The 18171-nt window shown below is 49.8% G+C and overlaps 1 protein-coding gene across 4 annotated transcripts in view; it reads right to left on the bottom strand.

Annotated features, from left to right (window-relative positions):
• Nucleotides 1-18171, bottom strand: part of EDA (ectodysplasin A) — a 59740-nt gene that overhangs the window by 8987 nt on the left and 32582 nt on the right. For all 4 annotated transcript variants that reach the window (XM_071758143.1, XM_071758144.1, XM_071758145.1 and 1 more), the window contains exon 2: nucleotides 12264-12369. In XM_071758143.1, the coding sequence (XP_071614244.1) occupies nucleotides 12264-12369 (106 nt within the window). The remainder of the gene's footprint in view (nucleotides 1-12263; nucleotides 12370-18171) is intronic.

Here is an 18171-nt window from a genome sequence, read left to right as displayed (position 1 = left end):
AGCCCACAAGTGCTAAACTTCAAGGCAAAGGTATGAGGAGGAAAATGCAGCTCTTTGTGATCATAGAATCATAGAATCCCAGAATGGGCTGGGTTGGAAGGGACCTCAGAGCTCATCAAGTCCAACCCTTGATCCACTCCCCCCGTGGTTCCCAGCCCATGGCACTGAGTGCCACATCCAGGCTCTTTTGAAATATCTCCAGGGATGGAGAATCCACCCCTTCCCTGGGCAGCCCATTCCAATGGCTGATCACCCTTCCCAGAAAGAAATCCTTTCCTAATATCCAACCTAAACCTCCCCTGGCAGAGCTGGAGCTCTGCCAGGGGAGGTTTAGGTTGGATATTAGGAAAAAATTCTTTAGTCCATGCCCTCTTGTCCCACTGATATCAGCCCAACCCCCCCTGGCTCCAACCTCCTTTCAGGGAGTTGTAGAGAGTGATGAGGTCTCCCCTGAGCCTCCTCTTCTCCAGCCTCAACACCCCCAGCTCCCTCAGCCCTTCCTCACAGGAATTCTGCTGGATCCCTTCCCAGCCTCCTTGCTCTTCTCTGGACCTGCTCCAGCACCTCAATCTCCTTCCTGAGCTGAGGGGCCCAGAACTGGACACAGGACTCAAGCTGTGGCCTCCCCAGGGCTGAGCACAGGGGCAGAATCCCTCCCCTGGACCTGCTGGCCACGCTGTTCCTGAGCCAGCCCAGGAGGAACAAACCAGCCACCCTGGGAGCCTTCTGCTCCCGGAGCCACCCCTGGGGGTACCTGCGAGGAGAAGGCTCCAACCCCACCAAGTTGCTGCTCCCAGCAGAAGCACCACGGGTTTCAGGAGTGAGCCAGTTCAGAGGCAAGCTGCTCACTTCAGCTGAAGCAAATCTTGGCAGCAGAGGAGGTTTTTGTTGTGTGCAGCCCCAGCTGTGGCCCAGCAAGCAGCAGAAGGCATCTAACCCTGCTTCAGGGAGCAGGTTCTAGCCCCCAGCTCCTGCAGCCCCAGCATCTGCTGGAGCCTCTCCAAGGGCTTCAGAAAAAAACCAGATGGTGATGCAACTTGAGGATATTACATATGACATGTTTTCTCTTATAAAGATTAAGAGAGTTTACTTCTCCCCCCCTCCCCATTTTTCTTTCTGCACGCTACACACTGCTATGATTTACTATAAATACGAAAATATCAGAAACTTCTTTAGGACATATGCTGATATAAATAGTAGACTAAAAAAACCCCTGTGTTCACTTATTAGTTATGTGTGCGGATTAACAAGAAATAGTTTAAATTCCTGCAAGTTCAAACTGGTTTCTCGGATGGGACCAGCCCTTTGTCATTATGCTGATTTTACCCAAAGCTCAGAAAAGGGTGAGTGCTGCAGAAGTCAGACAAGCAGAGGATGAGTCCCTAGGAAGGCTGCTGAACCATCTCAAAGTCTCAGTGACCAAAAGCAGAACAAAATCAATGAGAGCCACCATCTGATCCTGACAGCACCCAAGTTCCTTCCAGAACAAGGACATCTCCTTCCAGGTGCTCAGCCAGTTTTGGAGGGGACCATTGCAGCAGCCACCCAGTCCTCTCCAGCACCTTTCCAGTGCTCACTGGGGCTTCTCAGGATCAGCAAGGCCCCTTTCCTATTTTCCCAGCACATCACCAACCTTCTGACCCAAGCCCAGCTCTGGTTTGGGGGAGATGTAAGAGCAGACACCTCCACCTTCCCATCAGGATCCTGCCCCCCGAGACACGAGCAGAGGGGGGGCACTGGGAAGGGATCCCCCCCCCCCCCCCAGCTTACAGACAGAACCAGAGACAAAATCTGGGTGATTAATGGGATGGCATCTTCCAGAAAAGCCACATCACTTTGCAATCATTCACAGAATAAACATAAGGTGGCATTATCAAGGCATGAAGCCCACAGTTTCAAGAGGAGCATCTAATTCTGCAGAGGAAAACAGAAGCAGGGAGCTCTATGTGACTTATCTAATATGCTCATTTCCAAAACTATACTGTCTTTGTGTGCTGGGGAAAAAAAGCAAGAAAAAAAAAAAAAAAAAGCAAAAAAAAAAAAAAAAAAAAAAGCAAAAAAAAAAAAAAAAAGCATTTTCTTTGAAGTATGAGCTCCTGGCTGTAGCTGGAAGAAGAATATTAGATTTAATGATCACTGCTCTCAACAGCTATGGAAATTTGTGTAAAGTATTCTTCCAAACCCTGCTAACCATCTGGTTTAACAAAGAGACCACTTGCTAAATCTCAGACAAAGCTCTGCTCTGAATAGTGCCCAAATCCCCCAGTCACTTCTGGAGGACAGATCACTCCCAGAATCCGAGTTCCTGGCTATTAGCTGGGACACCAGAATTCCTGGAGAAGGCAGAGAAGCCAAGGCCAGCACCCAGGCTGTGGTGCAGCAGGGAAGCATCCCAGGACCCAAGCCCCGCTGACCCTCAGGTCACGTTCAGCCCCGGGGCACACGCAGGGTGTTCCCACCTCTGTCACCAACCTCTGACCACCAAGTGCCTTCCAGGAAGGAAGTTCTTGGCCACTTGGGGCTTCTTAAAAAGGAGAAGCAAGGCAGGAGTCAACCAGTCCTGTCTGCTTGCCCAGATGTTAGGAGCAGAGGCACCACGATGACAATCAAGCAGCAGCTCAGCCCTTCCTACCCACTGAGCCCCCCTCTCCTTTTGACCAATTTGAAGGGGGGGATGACAGAAAGAAAACCTCAAGCACTGAGCCTCCAAGCCATGGAGAATCTCCTGCCTCCTTTGACAAAAGCTGTCCCAATAAATAAGATCAAACCACTGCACTTGACTCAAACCTCCACGGCTCCCTTGTTTCGTTTCCAGAACTGCTGTAATGATATTTCCTTCCCTCAGGTGGGTAGGAGATATGGAAGGCTTTTCAAATATTTTTTTTAAGTGCAGCATTATTAATGCCAGACGATGGTGGAGCTGGGGACAGAAGGATGTTAGCTCCCAAACACATGCTTAATCTAGAACATGTGCTTCGGGGGGAGGTTTGGAACCAATATGTTTTCAACATTTTCAGGAAATTTGGTCTATCCAGATGAAAGCTTCTTGGACCCTGCTGAAGCATCAGTCAGTGATACAAATACTGAAAGAAGACAAATTTATTTTCCTTTCCCTGAATAAGAAAGTGCTTCTTCACCACTTCCAGAGGAAAAGGCAATGGATACTTCAGAGCAGCTTCGGTGTTACTAGTCCAGAATATCAGAAAATATGAAAAATTAGAAATCTAGAGAAATATCCCAGAAGTAAAACACATTGTGCGCTACTCAAAACTTCAGGCAGGACTTGCCAGGGTGGTTTGTGGGTTGTATTTCTTTTGTGGGGGGTGGGATGAAGAAGAGAGGTCTTCTAAGTGTGGAGGAAAGATGCTGCCTGCAAGCACAGGCAGAAGGGCTGAAAGAGGGATGTGGTGTCCCTGGTACTAAGCTAGTACCCATCCCAATAAATCAGAATATACTGAATAATTACAGGACAGACTGGGGAGCTCATTGTCCCAAGTGGGGGGAAGGCTCAGACCATGCTGTCTGGTACATCAGTCTGGGAGGCAGAGCCCAGGGCCATTTCCTCAGCCCCCATTTCTGTGTCTCTGCTTTTGTTTCCATTTTGTTTCCAACTCTTCAGAATTCATGTGTGAACACAGTCACCCTTAACTGTCTTTTCCTGGTTTCATCTTTAGCTGGGATGCTCCATGACAGCATCCCATAACCCAGCAGTCCTGCCTGGCCCTTCCTCCCACAAGAGTCGTGCCTGGAGGACACCCCAGCTCTACCTTCCTTGCTTAAACCTTTTTCTGCAGAAAGCCCAGCACTTCATTTCAGGAGTCTTTGCTTGGTGGCAGCCCTGTCATGCTCAGGAGCATGGGGAAGCCCCCAGAGCTGATTTGTAGCTGACACTTCTGGGACCCCACCCTGCAAACACTCAAAGCTCATCTCCTCCCACCCGAGATCAAGAAGAGCTTGCAGCTCATCTTGTCTCTTCTGAAGCCCTCTCTTGGCTACATCCCCTTTTCTGGGCTATTCTTCACTTTTTCTGGGCTATTCTTCACTTTTTCTGGGCTATTCTTCATCTTCTTGAAGGACTTTTCACATCTCCAGGGGAAGCATCTCACCCTGAGGCCTTTCCTGACACTCCTAGGACACTGCTGCTTGGCCAGGGGGGCTGAGAAGAGCTTGAGCATCAGCACCAAAGCCTGAGAACCATTTCTCTTGTGGTGAGATAGGTATGAGAGTGGCTTTCTGCTGCCTCACTGCTCCTCTCCTCTGAGCAATCTGTCAAAGGAGAAGCCCCCAGCCATGTGCCAGCCAGATGATCAGCTGCTGCTCCAGGAGCTCCATGGATCAGTAGCCTGCTCCCTCCCTGGTTCCTCTGATCCCGTGCACCAGACCCCAGCCCAAGCCCATCTGTCTGAAAACAAATGGGGAGAAGTCACAGCTCAGCCCTGACCCGGCCCTCGAGTCCCTGGAGTGACCCCAGAGCCACAACCTCTCCTCCTCAGGCAGCTTCAGACCCTGGCACATCTCATCACCCAACAGGTCTGGGTTTTTTTGTTGTTGTTGCCATTGTTTTTTGGGTTTTTTTCTGCTTCTACCTATGTGCAGATTTTTGCCTCATTTGACAGTTAAAAATCAGGACCCAGAGGAGCCTCTTCCTTTTGCTGCTGCCCCTTCTGTGATGATTTTGGCCCTGCTTTGGAGGTCTCCTCCACCCCATATTGCTCTATGACCTCTGCTTCTCAGAGCTGTGCTGAGAACCACTACTCACAGCAGAGCTTCCTTACTCACAGCAGAGCTTCCTTACTCACTGCAGAGCTTGTTACTCACTGCAGAGATTCCTTACTCACCGTAGAGCTTCCATACTCACAGCAGAGATTTCTTACTCGTTGCAGACCTTCCTTACTCACTACAGACCTTCCTTACTCACAGCAGAGCTTCCTTACTCACAGCAGAGATTCCTTACTCACAGCAGAGATTCCTTACTCACTGCAGAGCTTCCTTACTCACTCCAGCAGCAATTCCCATCACTATGCAACATAAAGAACAGCCAGTGGGATTTTTCTGCTCCGTCCCATCCAGGACCAATCAGTGGGATTTCTCTCCTCCATCCCATCCAGATCCACTTGGGGCTTAGTGGTGAGGTACCAGGAGAGCCTGGTGACACCACCAAGGCTTTACACCCCCCCAGTCTCCAGTGAGTAGGTGCAGGCACACCACAGTGCAAATGTGCTCATGAACAAAGACCGAATCCTGCTCCCAATTAACTCCAGAGCCACTGTTGCTGGCAAAACAACCCTGCACTGCCTTCTTAAGAACACAAAAAGCCAATCAAACATAAATCTCCACCCTTCTTAACTCCACTCCCATATAATCAGTCCCAGCCAAGTTCCTGGGGTTTGCACCAGAGCCTGTGGCCATCAGATTTCATCCTCTGCACTCTCCGTGGCCATGGGGGAAGAACCTGACGTGCCTCTTGTTTCCCTTCAGGCACTTAGGTTGGATTCCAGAGCTGGATCTTTACAGCAGAGCTGACAAACACCACCACTACTTCTAATTCAAGTATCTCAAGGCTTTTTTTGGCTTGCTGGCTGGACTCACAGGGCTTATTTTCTATACACCACTGCACCCTATTGCTTACTTTATCAGTCCCACATATTGGAGCGCAGCAATTTAAAGCGTAGCCTTACAGCTGTGTTTTTATTTTGTTTGTTTTATTCGGTTGTTGCTTAACACAAAACACTCTGACATTTCAAGTCATATCCCACTAAGATAAACAACTAACATATGTCATGAATTCCAGTAGAAATGATTCCCAAGTGGTGCTGCAGCAAGTTTTTCAGCAGCCTATGGAAGGCTCTCCTCCAACCTCTGCCGGAGGGTTCCAACACAGAACCCTCATCCCTTCCCCATCATCCCACAGGGAATCCAGGGCAGGTGGGAGGAAATCTCATCAGCTCTCTCATCCCTGCAGAACCTGACATGTTTTTCACCTTCCCCTACGTAATTCTGCCTAATTGGGTGGAAAAACCTCTGCGGTGTTGAGCAGCTGCCTGGGAGCTGATGGACACCCAGAGATCAGGCTGGGGGCTTTTTTTGGCATGAACCTGAGCAGGGCTCTGGAGGAAACCCAGGAGAGATCCCACCACTCCCTGGGAAGCCAAAGCCAAGGCCCTGCAGCAGTCATGGCACAGCAGAGCCTCGCTTGGCTCAGCCACCTCTTGAGTTTCTCCATCCATTCAGCCTCGCAAACAGAGGAATGGACTTCACCAAATCCTCCTGGCATTAAGGAGAGGGCTGAGGAACCCCACAATGTTGCCATACATCATGGCCAACAAAGCCCTAATGAAAACATGTCACTGCCCTGCCTCATTCACAGCTTTTTCCCCACAGAGCTCCCAGGCAGTGGTGTTCCTCAGCTTTGTGCAGCAGTCCTTTTCCTCCAGCTAATGCCCTGCTAGAGCCCAGCGGGTTTTTAACAAGTGCCCTGACAAGCCACAACTGAAGACAACGTCACAATTCCCACCACCAGCCCAGGGGTTGGCGAGGCAGCCCCACCCCAGGCCCTGCAGACAGAAAAATCAGCTTATTGAGCCCCAAATCTGCAGGAGGCAGCTGCCCTGTGGTCACTGCAGCAGGTTGGCCATGCCTTGGGAAAGGTGCGGGGGATCCAGCTCCAGCTCCTCAGCTTTCCTGCAACCAGATGGGCTGGGACTGCCTGCAAAATACTGGGTGGATGTGGCCAGAGAGCCAGGTTGTTTGCAAAATCAAAGCTGAGCTGCAAATATTGCAGACAATGGAGCCTCTCAGAGCCGAGGATGGGACCCACCAGCTGAGCATTTCCAACCCTGGCTGCACAGCAGCCACAGCTCAGGAGCACCAAGGAGTCTGGATGCAGATCACATCCCTGCCCAGCTGCAACATCTCCTTCTCCTCTCATTAATCCCTGGCCATGGTTTGTAACAGAAGAAAGTACCTGAGGTTCCTCACCTCCAGGGTTTGCCCCTGGCTTTTCAGAGGTGCAGCTCAGACAGAACCATCAGTGACTTCCAACAGTCCCTGCTCAACCTGCAGCTGTAAAAAAAAAAAAAAGCTGAGCAGCTCAGCTCCAGTCCCAGCAAAACCTGCAGAAGGACAGGCCCCAGGCTGAGCAGCCATCAGGACAACTCTGAGAGGCACCAAAAAGGGGAACCAGGGCAATTATCTGAAAATGGAAGTGAGGTGAGGTTGTGAGCATAAAATTCAGCCTGGGGACACCTGAATGTCCTCAGCATCTCCCATCCCACCACCTCATCTGAACCAGAGGGGAGCTGGGGAAGGACAAACAGACACCAAAGCAGCTCTGGGGAGGGAACAAATCAGCAGCACCTCATCATGGCTTTATGAAAAGTCAGGACAAGGAAGCAGGGTTTCTTTTGGAACAATCCAGACCACAGCTGGAAGGGCTGGTGAAGAAGACAGGAGGCAAACGGAGACGTGTCAACCAAACCCTGTGACCCAGCACAGTTCCTCATCAGGGACACCACACAATGAAACTTGTATCTCTCCCAGCAAGTCAGTTGCATTTAATATTTAACATCCAGTGACAACAGCAACATACCAGAAGGGTTCTGGACTCCATCAGTGTTCAGACCCCAGGCCCCGGGGCTGGCTGCTGCAGCACATCCTCCTCAGCACACACTGCAGGGATGAGCAGCACCCCTTGGGCTGTCAGCATCACACACCTTCCAGGTACAGAAAGTGACTCCAAAAATCTCAACAATTCGATTGGCTCAAGCCTAGATGTTAACACCTCTGCTCTTCCAACACAGTTTGGAGCTTCCTTTGAATTCTGTCCTGCTCAGGGACCTACCACATCATGCTGTGGGATGAGAAACAACTGCCTGTGGCTTCCCCAGACAGCAAAGAGGGACTGGTCAGCGTAAAGCAACTTCAGTATTTAAAAAAAAATTAAATCAGAGTAGCTCGAACCAAGGATTTGCTGAAAATGTTTCAGCTGCCTAAAAATTTGTTCTCTTAAAAGCTACACCTAGAGGAAGAAGATCTACTGGAGTATCATCCTCACTTTTGCTTTCCTGGTTTCCAGAAGTGCCACAGGGCTGAACCCAGGCCTTAGGAAGTGTTCTGGGTTTTCAGCCACTTGTTAAACTCCTCTGGAACTGTCTCAGAGGAAAGGTTGGTTAGAAATGAGCACAGACACCAGTCCTTGGGCTGCAATAAGTTACCTACAGACTTATCACTGTTGTTTTATACCTGAAAAGTGCTCGAGGTGGAAAACCTTACCCAGGCACCTGCCTTAACACCTAAGGAAGGAGCTGAAGTCCTCATTTCATTGTAGGAACAGCCACTGACAGCAACATCACACAGGGAAGGGTGGAGATTTGCCCACAAAGTTTCAACCACCACCTTAATTCCCCCCTTCTCCCATTTTGGGGGAAACCCCAGAGAAATTTGGAGGGGAAAAGAGAAGATAGATGAGTTAGGGCAAGCAGGGAGTGGGGTGAGGCTTCCTCTGGGGACCATCTCCAGGAAATGTTCTGTATTTACAGCCAGCTCATCACCATGGTTGCAGAGCACAATGAGGCTCTATCGCCCTTCATACATCTGTGTTTCTGGGAATGCCTGGGATCTGGGAATTGCACACAAAGGCACCCATTGTTCTGGAGGCAGAGGGACAAACCTGCCCTTTCCAGAGGAGAGGAAGCCAGCAGGAAAGGTCCCTATTGTGATCTGGATATTAAAAAAATATAAAATAATAAGCTTCACTGCATCCCCAGTGCTGCCAGGTCAGGAGGGGGATGTGGCACCTGCAGGACCTGGAGCATGGAGGGTGCCAGGCACCAGCATCAGCCACCTGCTACAGCACCCTAAAGCCACCCCACAGCCACCCAGTGAGACCAGCGGGGCGAAAACCTGGATCCTCCTGGCTGGCTCAGCACTTGGGATGCTCCAGGTAGGAGCAGGGATTGAGGGGAGCCTCTGCTCTCCCAGAAATTTCCTTTTCATTTCACCCAAGAAGTCGTTTGCAGGGCTGGAACCCAGGAGTTCCCATCCCAGCCCTTCCCCAGCAGTGAGGACTGCCAAAGTAGTAGGAACCAAATTGTTGTCAGCTTAAGGACAGCCATCTGCTCAGCCTCTTCCCAGCTGCCATGCTCGGAATCAAAGACTGGGTAACAATCACTTATGTTTCTCACCGAGCTCAGTATGAAAAAAATCTAGGGGAAAAAAAAAAAAAAAAAAAAAAAGACACACACACACAAAAAATCCCCCAAACCAAAAAGCAAAAACCAAACAAACCAGGAAAGCAGCACGGCAGGGATCTAACTGGGAACAGAGATGAAAGTAGGAGAAAAAGAAACTATTTTATTATTTTTTTTTTTAAAAAAAACACCAATGTTTTTTAAAGAGCCCTCTTGACATCTGCTTTGTAAATGCTCTGTCATTATTTATAACCTCCAGAGCACGGAATTGTCTCTGTAGTTACAACCATGCTACTCCCATATTTTGGCTTTGCTAGCAAAGAGCCAGCAGCATTTTTACTGGTGCTCTGGGAATAGAGATCTAACATTTCATACACAGTTTATTTAAAAGTGGACTAATTTAACATTCTTGATGGTTCCTTTTAGCACAACTGTTGCTAATTACCAGCTCCGGAATGATTTGTTAATCTGGGAGCAGCAGCAGTTCCACAGCAGCATAAATACACTGAGATAAAAAGGAAGGAGGGGGAATTTAAAAAAAGAAAAAAAAAAAGGGAAAAATAAAAGAGAAACTTTGGAGGGGATCAGGTTTGAGTGAAGCAAGAGAAATTCAGTGACAGGTGGAGTGGGGAACACAGAAGGAACAGGGTGGGGAGGGGACAACCCCACAACTCCAGCTGCAGGAAAAACCCTTGTAAAGCTCTGCAAATGTTGGGTCTGGTGGCACGGCCAGGAAGCTGGCATGGAAAATGATCTGTGCTCCTCAGGACAGGCATCAGCCTCCCCTCCATCCTGCCTGCAGGGCCGGAACAAGGCTGGACAGACACACAGACACAGAGAGAGAGACAGAGAGACAGAGCCGGGCGGGCAGCACATCCCAGGACACGACCTCGGAGCCTTTAATTGGTTCCAGGGCACCACGTCTGGAGGGACCCCAACAAAAATGAAGCAAACACGAGGATAAAACATGACAAGCTGGGGAGGAGGACTGAAGCCGGAGTCCTCGGAGGAGCCATGGAATGCTGGAGCTGCTGTCTGGGGGTGGCAGGATCCCAGGGACTGCTTTGCACTCCTGCAGACGAATTTTTTGGGGTGTTTTCAGCAAAAAGGCACCAAAGCAGCTTGGTTGCTCCTGGCCCCCCAGGTCCCATCCCTGGGGCTCCATGCTCCGGGCAGAGCTGTGGTTGCCACCCTCCTCCTACCCCTCCTGACCTGCTCTGATCTGTCTGAACCCCCCCTTTCCACAGCAAAAGACCCGAAAGCAAATTTTTCTAAAAGAAAAAAAAAAAAGGACTTTTGGGAAAGGAACAGTGTGATCCTTGACATTTATAAATGCTGGCAGCCATCCCATCCTTGGTACCAAGATGAGCAGGGCTCTGACAGCCATGGAAGGGGATGGAGCAGCCTCCCAGCCTGGGATCACTCTGGTCTCTCACTGCACACGTGAAAGGACTTGAAAGTTCATAAAATTAATTCCAGACAAATATTAGAGAGGCCTCAAGTGGAAAGCACATCTCCTTCCTTCTGGGAATTTATAGTTCGTCCACTTTTATCTTCTGGAGGCTCTTTGGAGATCAATCAGCTTTCCCTTTGCAAAACTTGAGAAGAAAATGGCACTACCAATACCATGGCATGATATTATTGATTTTTTTTGTTTTAAAAAAAAAAGATTTGTTGCCCTTCTCTAAAAAAGTATGATTCCTTCATGTGGGTCTAAACCAAACAGCACAAGTTACCCAGGCAAGCTGCTGTGTTTATTTATGGATTTTATGGTTGTTACAAGGTCAGTCCTCACCCTGAGAGCTGCCCCTTGTTACACACCCTTCTACCTAATAAAACTGAGATGGTCAAACAAGAAGGAACAGCCTGGCAGCCCAGCCCCTCCTGCCAGCACCCCTGGGGAAATAACCTGAACTGCCCTGGCAATTCCCCCCATCACCTTACAGGGTCAAACCCCCAAATTTCTGAAAAAACACTGCATAAAATGGAAGTGGGCCATGTTCCTGGAGGGACTCAAATCTGATCCATACAGGGAGCATTAAGGAAATCACAGAATCATTGAAGGGTTTTGGTTGGAAAGGACCTTAAAGCTGATCCATGGTCAGGGACACCTCCCCCAGCCCAGGGGGCTCCAAGTCCCATCCAACCTTCAGCACTGCCAGGGATGGGGCAGCCACAGCTTCTGGGGGCACCCTGGGGCTCAGCACCCTCACCCCAAAGGATTTCTCCCTCCCCCCAGCACGATGGGATGGTTGGTGGGACTGTCCACAGTGGGCACGTGTGTTGTTGGACACCAAGTCCAAGACAAAGCAGGAGAACACAGAGCAGATACAAGAGAAGGAGCTGGATATCTGGGGGTATCAGAGCAGGACAGGTGGAGGATGGTGCCAAGGGATTGTGGCAGGAAGGGAAGCAGCATCTGGGGACCACGAGGACAGAGCCACACCACAGAGGTCTCAGGCCATTCCCCCAACAAGGCCACCAACACCTGGGATTTGTGTAACACATCCTCACTTTTCTATTTATCAAATCACAGATAAATAATTCTGCCTTTTTGGTGCTTTTCCCCTCATTTAACACAAGCTCTGTGCAACTGCCACTTCCCTTCCCGTGGGCTTTGGACCTACCTGAGACCCCCTGTGCCCTGTGAAAACCCCCAGAGCAGCCACCACTCCTTGGGGAGCTGCTGAAGCTCTGCTAAGGGCAAGGTCCCCATCATGGGATGGTTTTAAGCAAAGTCCAGAGGATAACAAACACAGAGACACAGAGGTACAAACCACAGCCTGACCTGAGCACAGAGCCTCACTAGCAGAGAGGAGCCAAGGCCCTGGTTACCCAGCAGCAGGAATTGGCACAAAAACCCTACAAAGCAGCAACTGCAGGGATCAGAACTGGGGCTCCTCACCAGGAAGGCAATCAAAACCAGAGAGAAACTATTGAAAGCTAAAGATGCTGATTTTTCAACCCTAGCCCTAGACAGAATTCTGGACATACCCATGACCTGAAAAACAAACCAAACCCCACACCAGTCTCTATCTGAGAGGAGAATCCCAGGATCAGGGGGTTGGGACTCACCATCCGGCCCTTCGCTGCCTTTACTCCGTTTGTTCCTCCGGACACGTCTCCCTTCCTCTCCAACGTGCAGCTTCTCCTCAGCGTGGAAGAAGTTCAGCAAGGCCAGCTGGAGGGAGACAGAGAAGAAGTTTTAAGGCTCTTCGGCAAGGCTGGCTTTAGGGGAGGAGAGAGATGGGAGCCTGCACCCAAAGCCTTTCCTCCTCCAGGGAGATGCCAGGCGGCTGCTCCTGGATTCTCAGCTCATCCCGAGGAGCTCCGTCCCCTTGGAAGATGTCGAGGACTTGGAAAAACTCAGCCTGAAGGGTTTCAGGAGGCAGAAGCATCACTGGGGAGCATGGGACATCACAGGGAGAGGGACATGGGCAGTGTCAGGGGAGAGCCAGAGCTGGAAGTAATCAAATGCCCCCAATGCTGATGCCATCACTCCTCATTTTCCTCTGCAGAGCTTGCTCAATCCTGGAGCTCTCTCCCCAGTATTACTCACTGCCAGTAAGTTTTTCCTCTCTCAAGCTCTCTTCTGCAAGCCTCATTAGCTACTGAGATTCAAAGGTCTTCAGGGACCTTTAAATCCAATTCAGTATACCACATAAATTAACACTTTAAACCTAGAGCAAGCACATCTTTATAACATGATTTTTTCTGCCAGGAGGCAAAAATTTTATGTAGCAACCTCATCTTATTCATGAACTAAAAAACAAACGGTTGCTGCATGAAAAGACCTCTCTGACAGTTATTAACTCCACATCCCTAACCCAGGAACTGGGATTTGGCTTTAGAAACTTCACCAGTCCTCCCAGTTCCCCCAGGGCCTGGTGGCTCATCACCAGTGGCATTTTCCCCAGCTATTTCCACTTCCTAAAACAAGGAATTTCCCAGAAGGATAATTGGAGGCCAAACACCTTGCTCTGCCTGTTCCTGCACCCAGGGCTGCTCTGACCAGGGTTTTCTTTCTGCTGGAGAAACCTGAGAGCAATTATTTAAGCCTTAAAATGCCCACACAAGCCAAACACAGCCTAAGACAAGAACCCAGAGGCTTCAAAAAAGCTGCACCAGAGGTTATCAAGTGTGTTATTGTTCTGAGAACAAAACCTGTGCCATCAAAAGCATCCTCAGAAGAGCAGAGAAGAATAAATCCTTAACAGGAGTTCCTCCTTAAGCCAGGGGCCAGAAAAGCCCCTTTCAGAAGTCAGCATCACTAAAAGTGCCCTGGGGCTCTTTCTTGCCTCCCCTCAGCTCACACCCCCCTGGTCCCCACTCATTTCCCAGGCACACCTCTTTTTTCCAGGCTCAGAGCATCCCAGTTCCTGCTGGATTTTGTGTCTGGCTTTACTCCCCCCCAAGCCCCAGTGCAGGCTCATGAATCAGATTTGGGAAACCAAAGGGTTTCCCAAAACAAAAACCCCAAAGGTTTTTCCAAACTCCCAAGCTGTTGGCTTGGGTAATTTTTAAATTTTTTTTTTTTTTAAACCACTTATTTAAACCAAGTTGAAATACTGTAAAAAACTCACTGAAGAAACAAATTGCATTATAATTCAGGTTAAAACTTGAAGGGAACTCATCAGCTCTGCTTGTGGATGCTGTGATGACTTGGCTCTCTTCTTCCAGCTTTACAAAACAGGGATAAATAAAAGTCCTGAGAAGGAAGTGGTGGGGAACCAGCCCCTGGAGACCTCCCAGCTCCCACCTCCCTGTCCCTTTGGCCACACCACAGATCAGCTGCTCCCAGCACTAAGCCTGAACCCAACATTTTGTCATCTGGAGAAGATTTTGCAGTGGCACAACAGAAGGAGTTCTGCCTTCCCCCTCTTGTATAAATTGGATTTTTGCACACCACTTTGCCAAGCTGCAGCAATATGTGGAGCTCAGCCCACCAAAATCACCCCATTTCCTCCCCAAAATCGAGTGACAGGGCCCTAAGCACGCTTTGGTCACCAGTCCTGTGAAACCTGAGATTAAAATAAGAGGTGAATAAAACACAAATTCAAATCCTGGCTACCAAAGCACATCCCCAACCACCACAGCCCCTCAGACCTTTCTCCTCCTCCTCCCATCACAGGTGCAGTGAGAGCATCTTCTGCCCCCCAGCTCATCCTCAGAAGAGGCTCTTCAGCTCCCATCATGAACAGGGGGTACAAAACTCATTAAAAAAACCCAAAAGACAATTGCTCAAACCCTCATAGGATCACAGAACCATCTGGCTCTGACAAGAACTTTCAAATCCATCTAAACCCCACCTCCCCCCCATGGCATCTTCAGCCAGAGACCAGGTTGCCTCAAGCCCAGTCCAACCTGACCTTGCCACAGGGCAACCTGGGCCAGGTCTGACCATTCTCATCCTTAAATGAAGCCCCTTCCATATGCTCAATGGACATAAGCTCTGAGTTTAAAAGCCTTGTCCTGCCACCACGGCCTCCTTAGCAGTCAGAAAAATGCCAAATCTCAGCTGAACATAACATCCCCCTTTAATTTTGTCTTTTTAATAAGGCCAAGTCAGAAAGAGAAATGGCAGGGAGGGTGAAGGAGTGGAACACACCTCTGCTTGGAGACAACCCAACCCAAATAGCCTGTGACAGCCACTGTCACCACCTCACCTACAGGCACGGGTTGCTTGGAGACCAACACCCTGACACCAAGCTTTCCTGCACAAGTGACACACAGGCACCCCTGCTGAGGGACACAACTGGGGGGAGCAAGGAGACAGAGGGGCTGGTGCCAGGGACTGCTTCAGCAAAGCTTTCTTCACTGTGCCAGGGCATTTCAGTGATGGGACCACTCCAGGGAGGTCCTGCTGGGGATGCCCAGGGCAGGGGATGGGTCAGCTGCTTGCTGGGTGCAGCCCATGGCTGATGGGCCCTGCTCAGCCCCAGCCCCCCCATGCTGGTGGTGGCCAAGTGCTCTCCCAGGGCTCAAGGGCTCTGTTGTTCCCCAGGCTGCAGCTGCAGGAGGTCGGGGACCCCATGAAGGGGACCCCTGTCTGCCTGGGGAAGAGCCAGAGAGGCTTTTTCCATTGCCCTGACACATTCCTGACGTCAGGGCCTGGGCTGTTGTGCCCTCAGCTAAACCCACAGACTCTGTTATTTAGGGGTGAGAAGGGAGAGGATTTGCAGAGCAGAACCAGGAGGTGTTTGCACCCATCCATCCCTCCCTCCCTCCACAAAGGTGGCCGGGCCAGCACCTTGGCCACCCCACAATGGACCCTCCCACAGCTGAACACTTCCCAGCATTGTAAAAACACCCAGAAACACCCCCCCCCACAAATTCTTTTGCACCTGCTCCCCAATAAAGAAGTCAGTTTAGGTTTTTTTCTCTGTACAGCTGTGCAAAGCAAAGTTTGGAGCACTCCACATCCCCCACCTCCCCCCCCCCCAAGCTAAAGCCTTCAAAGTTATCTTAATTTTAGAAACACCATGGAAATCCATTACAACTCCCTATCAAGAAAATCAATCTAGGATGTGAAAAGGTCAGAAAGCCAGGGGAGGGAAAATCCCAAGGGAAAACCATACCTTGAAATAACCCGGGAAACAATAGCTGGGGTTTGCCTCACCGGAACGGATCTGCTCTGCCTTGGTTCCAACCAGCAAAATAAAGGCAAACAAAGAGAAGCCATTCAGGAGAGCTGATGTTCTCAGCAGCCTCAGCACAACCTGCTCTGGGAACAAAGCTGCTCCGGGATGTCAGGGGGGCACTGTGGGAACCCCCAAGCCCCCCCAGCCTGCAGTCAGACAGAGACTTGGCTGGTTTGCAAAAAACTCCCACCCACCACAAAATGAGGAGTAAAGACACTTTTAATTATAAATATAGTAATTACAGACATATACCTGTATCTAGGATTATAAATATATTTTTTCTTAAAGGTACCATAAACCAGGAAACTTTCTTCAAGCTCTGAAACCCAAATGTATCACAGAGTTATGGCTGGATACCCAAACCAGGTGCAGTAAGGAACAGAATTCCGGGATGCTGAAACCATCAGTGCCTGAGAGAGCAGAGTTGGGAAGCCCAGGCCAGCATTCAGGTGCACAAGTGGGTTTCAGTGAAAAAAGCACATTCCTGCAAAGTCCTGCAGAGCACCAACACCCCCCTGACTTCTCCCCATGCTGCAGGACAGAGTTGGCTCCCAGTTATTCACGAGGCAGCCAGACCAGGCAGCTTTGGATGTAACCCATAAACCCCAGCAGCACATCTTCCAGCACCAGAGAGAAAAAAAAAATGAGGAAAAAAGCATGAAATCACCCTCTGGTGTGGCTACAGCCCAGTTCCCTCCTTGTCTGCAACTTTGGAGAGCACCAGGGTGAGAGCCCCAGCCTGCAGTGCCACTCACTGCCCTCCTCTCCCTGGTGCTCTGAGCTGGGCAGATGGAGGCTGTGGTTCTGAGGAGCAGCTACTTGGGGATCAGCACCATTGTCCTCCAGCAGCAGTTTGCCTCTGGTAACACGAGGTGCAAAAAAAAACATGGATAAAAATGAAGCAGATTATTTTCAAACTAACTAGAAAGAAGCTCAGGGAGGAGCTTTGCTTTATTGGGGGAAAAAAAACAAACAAACAAACAACAAAACCCAACCCACTCAACATATTTTCACTCTTGGTTTTGTCATCATTTCTTTTTCCTCGTAAAAACTCGAGAAGTGGAAGAGCAAACAATTCCCATTTCAACATGGCAAGGATGTTTACACCATGTCTTGTCTGCCAGAGAAGCCACAGCCCTGAGCACCAGACCCCTGCCAGGTGACCTGTGCAGGGCAGAGGGGTGATGGGGAGAGCAGAGGTTGCACCTTCCACAAGTTTCCTTCTCCCAAAGCTGTGAAACAAAGCACTCCCATCCCCTAGGGGCCGGGCTATGAGGAAACAGAAAGCATCCTGGGTCTCCCAGATGGAGAAGGACCAGATAATGCCACGGAGCAGTGGTGTTGCACCAACCAGAAACACCCTTTTGGGGTTAAATCCACAGCCCTTAGCATCCCACCAGCACTTTTAAGCAGCAGATTTGAGACGGGTTTGATCTACTGAGCATTTCTGTCCTTGGGCTGAGCAGCCTTTCCAAAGGGAAGTGCCCAAGCCCTGAGCCACAGCCCGGGTCTTCCAGGCACTGTGGTGGCAGAAAATCATTAGAGAACAATAAAAGAGGAGGGAGCTTATTTTCCTAGGTTTTTATTGGTATTTTAACTTCACTTCCCAGGAAAGCCACTCTGGTTTTCAGCACAGAACATGAAACCCAATTGCCACTCACCAGTTCCAGCCTCCTTACCACCTGGCAGTGAATTCATTGCCATTAATTGCCATTAATTGCCACGGGAGGGTCTAATGTGCCACTGACACCTTCCCTCAGACCTGAGCCCTTCCCAGGAACTTTCCATTTCTCCTTTCCACGTGTTGCAGAGCTTTGAGTACAAGCCCCAGGCAGACACCAGTTCCAATTGCATCTCAACTTCCAGCAGTAAAACAGCCAGCTCAAACTAACCCCTCAGATCCAGTGCTTTTGGTGTAAAAATTGCATTTTCCAGAGAAAAGCCTACTTTGAAAAAACCCAAAAATTCTACCTTCCTCCTACCAAAAGACCCTCAGCATCAAGAGAGGGTCACACTCATCACCTCTGCTCCAGGTAGCACATCCCAGGAAGGTGCAAACTGGTGAAACCACAGCTACAGTGGAAGGCAAGGAGTAAGTGAAGGGAAACCTTGGCCCATCAGAGCACACAACTCACTTTTTACCTTCTGTCAACTCAGGGGACCTGAAACTAAAGCACCTACACCCCAACACCCTAACTTCAACTGGGTGTCACACCAAGACACCTGGGAGAGGTTTGGAACCAAGGAGAGGCTTGGAACCCAGGAGATGTTTGGAACCTAGGGGTTCGGGTTATAGGGTTCTTGTCCCAAATGCTCCCCCCAAGACCCTTTTAGGGAAGCTC

The sequence above is a fragment of the Heliangelus exortis genome, chromosome 14 (assembly GCF_036169615.1).
Source record: "Heliangelus exortis chromosome 14, bHelExo1.hap1, whole genome shotgun sequence".
NCBI classification, from domain to species: Eukaryota; Metazoa; Chordata; class Aves; order Apodiformes; family Trochilidae; genus Heliangelus; species Heliangelus exortis.
The sequence above is the reverse complement of the archived record's forward strand: the minus strand, read 5'-3'. Positions and strand labels throughout refer to the sequence as shown.